The sequence below is a fragment of the Austrofundulus limnaeus genome, unplaced genomic scaffold, assembly GCF_001266775.1.
Source record: "Austrofundulus limnaeus strain Quisiro unplaced genomic scaffold, Austrofundulus_limnaeus-1.0 Scaffold209, whole genome shotgun sequence".
In the NCBI taxonomy this organism is placed as follows: domain Eukaryota; kingdom Metazoa; phylum Chordata; class Actinopteri; order Cyprinodontiformes; family Rivulidae; genus Austrofundulus; species Austrofundulus limnaeus.
The window spans coordinates 928,595-936,421 of NW_013952611.1; the positions used below are offsets into that span (position 1 = coordinate 928,595).

General features: G+C 37.7%; 1 protein-coding gene across 1 annotated transcript in view; it reads right to left on the bottom strand.

Moving 5' to 3' along the window:
- The window catches only part of LOC106525021 (L-amino-acid oxidase), a 10,235-nt gene extending 2,498 nt beyond the window's left edge, over positions 1-7,737 (bottom strand). The window contains exons 1-4 of the mRNA XM_014019119.1: positions 7,308-7,737; positions 2,841-3,064; positions 2,390-2,502; positions 1,189-1,390 (exon numbers count right to left, since the gene is read on the bottom strand). Of these exons, the coding sequence (XP_013874573.1) occupies positions 1,189-1,390; positions 2,390-2,502; positions 2,841-3,064; positions 7,308-7,737 (969 nt within the window). The remainder of the gene's footprint in view (positions 1-1,188; positions 1,391-2,389; positions 2,503-2,840; positions 3,065-7,307) is intronic.
- Positions 7,738-7,827: the final 90 nt, after the last annotated feature.

Below are 7,827 nucleotides of genomic sequence, written 5' to 3' on the forward strand. Positions count from 1 at the left end.
ACTTTTAAAATACTGCGTGATAAAAACAGAAGCTGTACTTCATATTAGTGACAAACTTTGGCCTTTTTGATGAGTTAACTTAATTTTTGCTTCTATTTTTAATTTAAATAAGTTTACATTCTCAGCAGTTTCTAAGTTTCTTCTTCTACGTATTAAAAAGGTTGTTAAACAATTGAGTGGTGCTCTACTGCTACTAGTGGTGAGAAAGTGTATTGCACCTTATTCAAAATCAATCTGGTCCCACGGCCCTCTGCGGCCCAAAATTAAAAACTATTCTTTTGAGGCCCTCAAGGTGGCGCTCACGGCCCAATTTTAGATGTTCCAACAGGTTAATATTCTTCTGTTGATGTGATCTGAAATTTGATTTCTGCACAGTAAGTCCATTGATTTTAGTTTCATTTGTGAGTTTAAGGGGTTTAGATTTAAACTCCTTTATAGTCTGTTATAGATGCTTTTACTAAAGTTATCCCTGACTTTAAGACTTTTGCCTCGCTGTTTCCTTTCTTCCAAGCCTAATCTGGTTAAAGCCAACAACCAAAGCCTTCATCTGCTCTGTGAGCCACTTAAATTAAACCAAACATGGAAACAAGCAGGATGGATGTCTGAAACAAAGATGGTCAAACAGGTAACAAGATGTGATGGTGTGCATCAGTAAAAACCAACATTAAAAAGTGTTCTTGCTTCTGACATGAAGCATGCAGCGCTACGTGACTGTGCACAAACTGAACCTGTGTTCTTCAGATAATAACACAGATGCAGATACCYTGTGATGCTATCTGCATCTGCTCTGCAGCAACATGTAACTTCAAGCTGTAGGAATGTATCTGAAAAACARGCTCCTCTTGGTTTTCTTGCATGTCAGGAAAACATTACTCAATGTCTGTAAGTGGAAATGACTTTTAATGGTCAGTTTWTATCAGTATTTCACTGTAAGTTTACAGTAAAATGAAAACCTTTGTAAAGAACAAACATATCTGTAGAACAAATGATACTGTGTCTCCAAACAGTGCAGGTGTTCTAATTTGAAAGCAGTCTAAGTAAAGAAGATCCTGCAGAAATAATCTGAACAGTCCAGTTTTATTATTATTCTCTGTCGATGATGAGCAGGTTTATGTGTATGTGTGTGTAGTTGTGCGTGTAGGTTTATGTGTGTGTTGTTGGTATTTTGTATCTGAATCTGACTCGTACCTTCTGTAAAGCTTGTTGCAGAAGCTGATCTGCTGACTTGTTCTTCTCGCTCGGCCTCACGTTGTACTTCAGGATGTTGGGGTTTGATTTCACAGCATAGGTTCTTTTCCTCACCCCATTGACCCGATAAAAAGTGTTGTTGTCATCCATGATGAACTGGTTCAYCTTCACGCCCAGCTGTTCAGCAAACCAGAGGACAATCCTGTTGATAAAATAATAGCTCATTAATAAAATCAGGCCTTGTTCTCTGATTAATATGCAGCTTTTGTGKTGCCAGRCTYTACGCTGCATTTATTCATTTTAACTGTTTATATGCTAACTTGGTTTCAATTTGTAGTTATTTAGAATGACTGAATATTGTCTCCTGCAGTTTGTAGATCTGGGATTTAGTGATACTTCTGTGGAAAGAGCAGGAGAGGGATGAGAAGGACCAAGAGATCAGAGCTTTGTCTGCAGTTCTGAGAACTTTGCTCCTTCATGTTGTGGTGAAGAAGAAGCTGAGTTAATATGCAAAGCTCTTAAATTACTGGTCCATCTTTAACTCTGACCTTTGGTCAGGAGATCTGGATCATGACCAAAACAACAAGATTCTGATTTTAAGCATCTAAAAAGAGCACCCTCTGTAGGTTGTACCCCCCAACCTTCTAACCTTCTAACCTTCTAACCTTCTAACCTTCTAACCTTCTAACCTTGCATCTTTTTATTTTAGGTAATAAAACTCTGCTACCATAAGTCATTAAATAAGTCATTATTATTTTATAGCTGTGACATGAATATTTTAGATAGCTCTAGTCCTAATACGCATATCAAGAGAAGGGTGTGTTTGTGTTTTTGTGCAGGTGCAGATGTAACCAGAGTCTGAATCAAACTCCTTCTGGAGGTTCTCTAGGCACACCGAGGTGGGAGGAGACCCCAGGAKAAACCCAGGTCTCTGGTCTGGGAAAACCTTCCCCAGGAGGAGCTAAAGAGTCACTTACGAGGAGAATGTCTGGGTGTTTTCACTGGACCTGTTGTCTCAATAACGTGACCTCGGGTGGATGGATGGATGGATGGATGATTGATGGATGGATGATTGATTGATGGATTGATTGATTGATGGATTGATGGATGGATGGATGATTGATTGATTGATGGATTGCTTGATGGAAGGATGATTGATTGATTGATTGATTGATTGATTGATTGATGGATGGAAACTTACTGGTGAAAACCAGGGATCCTCATGGCTCCCAGCTCAGCGTACCAGCCCTCCTCTTTATTCCTGTAGGTCTCCACTCGTCCACCGACTCGACTGCTGGCCTCAATGATGGAGACCTTATAGAAATCAAAGCCAAAAGACGACAATTCATTTACAACTGAAAAGCAGTAATACCTTCATTAGTAGCAGTAGTTTGACTGTATTTGCTCCTTTTGTTTAGCTGCAGCTCTTTTAATATATCTCTATATGTGAGCGCTGTGGTGCTGGTTGGACATATGGTCTCTGTCAGGATTAGGAGCTCTGTAAGTTKCTAATATGCTGCAGGAGAACTCATCCAGACCCTGAAAAACTATCTCTGTTCTGGATGTTGTAGTGAGGTCTTCATCAGTGTGAAGGGGATATGGATAGCAGAGGGGTCTCTGATGGACCCCTGACCCAGGTCTGCTGGACATACCTTGTGTCCTGCGTCCTGCAGCAGTTTGGCTGCTGTGAGTCCGGCCATCCCAGCCCCGACAATGARAACATGATGAGAGCTGTGGATGTGTGGAAGGCCGTCCTGGACCGTCTTCAGCAGCTGGTTGTAGTCTTTGTCCTCCAAACAGTCACTCAGATGTTCCTTCAGCCTGAGGGCCGACATGAAGCTGCAGCTCAGAACCAGCAGCAGCAACCTGKAGCAAACTGGAGATYTAATAAAYTAAATTTATTTAAAATCACATCAGGGTTTAAATCAGGCACAGAGTCAAAATGTTCAAGAAAAATCTCTTCTGGTTAAACAAGAAGCTTGATTGCATCATAATTACAGAAGCTTTAATATTCAGAATAAAAMGATTATTGAGCTACTTTCCAAAATCAAAAAGAGGAACTGTTTTGGTGTCACATCCTCTCTACGAAACTCCAGTAAAAACTATAACATAATGTAAGTTTGATGCTTTCAATCCTGGTTTCAATCCTGGAGCTAAAAGAAACAGAGGATAATATTCCTCAGATGTTCATTCAGCAGACAGGAAGTGGTCAAAAACTGGAACTGAGAAAAGATGATGTTCTGGTTTTAACCAAACATCTAAACTGACCTTTCATTTGTCAGTTCTGTCAAGTGTCAATAAAGTTTATTTCAAATCTTTGAATCTTAACGTCCAACAGAAAAAAAAAAACTCACCTTTCATCCCTGATGGACACATCTCTGCTTCTGCTCTTCTTCCTCTGTTCTGTGAAGAGGAGGATGAAGATCAGATTATTTACTTTTTATTTGGTTTCATGTGAAAATATAAAAATAAACAAAAATTCACAACCAGTAAAACCACTTTATTTCTAGATTTTAACTTCAGCACAATTTATTATTATTATTATTATTATTATACCAGGGTCAGATTTAAAATGAAAATTTAAAAAACAGCTTCATACAGAGTTCAAATAAAAAAAGCATACTATTTTGGTCTTAAGAAGATTTTTCGTATATAAAAATAAAAAGACATTTAAAAACAAAAATCAGTTAGAAAGGATGAAAATATTTCACCAGGTTAAATAAAATTGTTCAAATAAAGCTGTAAGTTCTCACCATGTGAGGAGCTGGAGTCTGGAACCGATGGCAGGTTGTCTTCAGTTGCTGCTTTCACTTTGTGTTTCTTTATTTATTTTTGTTGTTTTGTTTTGTTTCTCAGCAGTCACAGCCGGCTGCAGGACTTCCTGATTTAGATCTACTGTCAGTCCTTCTCTATGATTCACCAGCTCAGAGTCAGATGTTCCTGAAAACCTGTTCTTATCTTATGATCAGGAGAAAAAAAACTGCTGGTTTTCATCATCACATTTTAAAACAAACACCAAACAGGAAACAGGTCAGAGAGTAACAGCTGCAGAATTTCACCCTGATAACATGTCAYTTAGAAATTACTTGGTTTTTACTGTTTAATCTGACTGCCATGAAAAACATCATGTAATCTCTGTTTGTCTGTTAGTAAAATATCAGARTGTAGCATCCTCCTTATGACCTTTGACCCTGATGTCGAGTCTCAGACCTGAACTGAGTCTGAAAACTGAAGGTACTGCAGACTCACAGTCAGACACCGAATCAAACGTTCCTCCTGCTGCTTTATAAAGAACTTCATAATTAAATRAGATAACATCTCATAAATGATCAAATATTTTAATTAAACATTRTCTAAATTCTTGCTCAAAGACAACAAACCAAACGTTTCTGCATAAAGGACTAACATTGATGCCATGATAAATCTTTGTTCTGATCTTAGTTTTTAGATTCTGTGGAGCTACAGAAACACTGCAGAAAAGCCAAACTGCAGGTTGCATCARTGGACACATGAGGAGACATCCAGCTGACAGGAAATGTGTCAGAAACAGTTTTTGGAAAGAAAACTCCTCAACTGTACGAAGAATCGAAGAGTCAACTTTATCAGAACAAAACATCTGAGTCAAAAGCAAAAACCAGACTCTGTTGAAGCTCAACAAACTGTTCAACACCAATAAAATAACATTAAGAAACATTTTGTTAGTTTTATCTGATTTCAATAAGATTTTAGTCACATAATAATAATATGGACATAATAATAATGGATACATTCTCTCACATAATTTCTCATTTTATAATTAAAATTACTTAATCAACTTTTTTTTATTCATTTTTCTTGGTGTAGCTTTAATCAGTCATTTCAAGGTTTTTCCTCAGGTTTAATTTGCCTTCAGTTAAAAACTTCAGTTGTTTGGGTGAAGGTTTTTTTTTTTTTGCCACAAATAGAATTAAAACTGAGAAAAAACACATTATAAAAAAAGAACAACAACAAACTTGTGCCTAAATCTAACAACAGGTAAAATACACAAATAAATATTTCAACTTGGTTCTGATTAGTGTTGTTTTTAGACTCACTGCTTCTCTTTTCTTTCAATTTCAAAACTTCTGAGAGAAAACTGGCTCCACAAAATTATTTATTTTAGTTTAATTTGTTTCAAGTAATTAAAAAGATAAACAGCAAAAATATACAAAATCAGGAAAACCAAACAAATCTTCACTGTAGAAATGAGGCATAAAAATAAAAATATATACAAATTAACCAATGGCTATAAAAGCTTTATACAAAAGAACAGCTGCTTGTTTTTTTATCATGTAACATTGTTTACTGTGCTGTCCTTGATCAAATAAAAATGAATGAATATAAAAACACATTTAAGACTTTTGGGATCAGAAGATCACAGGTTCGATTCCCTGTCCTCCCTGTGTGTTGTGCTGCTGAAAACCTACAGGGTTAAATACTGTATACATGTATTCTCTGTATATATACATACGTGTACGTACATGATGGGTTAAACATAGAATACACATATCATCTCTGAAACTTATCACTTTATATTTATTCTACGTTTCAAAAGCTGTATTTCAATAAAACAGAAGAGTTAGACAAACATGGACACAGACTCAAAGTGAAACAAGAGCTAAATGTCAAAATCTGCAGTTATTGTTGAGCAACAATGGATCATCTGATGGAAATGTGTTTTTTTTGTCAGCTGTCTCTCAGGAAAGTCCAAGAAAACAAACCTTTTGTTCACTGCACAGCTGTGACAACGAAAGTGCAAAAAACCGAGTTGGCATTTTAATGAAAGGGTTTTTACCGCAGACATGGTACAGATCAGAAACTGATGACAGAGAAAAATTCTCTGTGAATTAAACTTGATATCTGCTGATGGACAGARCACCTCACCACCGAGCAGATGTGTGGGCAGAATGTGTCCACTGAACAGGRTCATCRAATCAAACTACTTTTTGCTCCTTRGTTTCTTTTCTCCTGGTTTTAATTCACATTAAAGGCTGAAAGCTGAGGCCTGCAGAGGTTGTTCATATCCACTCATAATAGGAACAACAAACAAATATTGTTGAAGCTGTGTGACCCACAAACATTCAGACTGTTACTGACTTACATGTTTTATTAGATACGAAAGGAATGAATTAGAAAAACACACCTCTGCACACGATGTGATTTATGATYGTTAGTCATGAAAATGTGCATCTGTGGATTTTGGATCCATTTAAATAAATCAAAATGACTTTTATCTCCTCCAAAAATCTATACAAAAAACAAACAAAACGTTTTGTTAAAACTAAGTGAAAATTACAGTAGAAAAATGCTGAAACTTGGCTACAGGTATTTATTTCTATTTTCATTAAAAAGTGCTGTTTATCTGCTCCCACTAAATTGGACTGTCCAGATTCTGGCTTTTTTAATTTTTTTAATTTCAATTCTTACTATTGCTGCTACTTGTTTCTTCTTTTTCCACTTCCTGAAAGGAATTTCAAGTCTTGCATAAAAGTAAAACCTTTAAAACTATGTGAAATGTTAACAACAGAGTCGTTCCATCAGACTTTCTCTGGTTCCTCTCGGGTCAGACTTTTCTGCCACCTGCTGGTCAGAAATACAAACTACATCTCTGCTGCTGAAAAAGACAAGGTTGTGGGAGTATGTGTGTGTGTGTGTGTGTGTGTGTGGGGGGGGGGGACATCACGTTAACACAAGATTATCTTTAAACTCAGAGTATTGTTAAGCAACATTTTGTTATCAGATAAAGCAAAACATGAACCTGAGTCWCTTTATGGGCTTAAATCATTTTATCAATACTTCTGTACTCTCTCGTAAAGAACTTCCTACCATTTCTGACACTCCCACTAAAGCATGTTGTCAAACATTGCTTCAGGAGAGGYGTGTCCTGAGGGGGAGCTCGGCTCCAGACTGAGCTCCAGGGAGGAGCTTCGTACAAAACACTCTAAACTAGAGGTCGTATGTTAAAGATTTTATTCAGTGATGAAAACAGTAATAAATCTGAAAAAAATAACTTTTACTCCCCAACCCAGTATCAAAGCTTTACTCTGTGAGTAAATTAATTAATTAGCAATAATGTAACCACATATTTCTGTTGGTCAGACAGTGTGGARGTTTAGAGCTCATCTTTTCCTTGATGTTTATCCGGAACAGCTTTACTTTGTTGATGTTCACAGCTGCTCTGATGGCAGGCTTCATGGACATCTCGATCCAGCTGTGACGGAAGGATGTGTGCTCTCCAGCGAAGTGAATCCTCCCCTGAGCCATCTCCTTCAGTTCTTCATCGCTGGCCCCCAGGAAGAGGAGGGAGTCATCGGACCAGGTGTAGGAGGCCAGGAGGATGCTGATATTGTCAGTTTTGATTCCAGGGAAACCATGGCTGGGACAGTAGATGAAGCGTGTGGGCCCGTCTGTGATGCTCTTCCCTCCTCTGATTCCATCTTCTGCTTCAGTTTTATTTAACCAGAACCTTTCTCTAAAAGTCTGGAGGACTTTGGTGGAGCTGTCGTAGTGGACCTCCCTCAGGGCCTCCATCTTGGAGAGTGGAGGATCAAAGTCGATGAAAAGGGCTGCTTTGGCCGTGGTCGTTACCAGGACCACATCTGCCTCTTCAGTTAATAACTG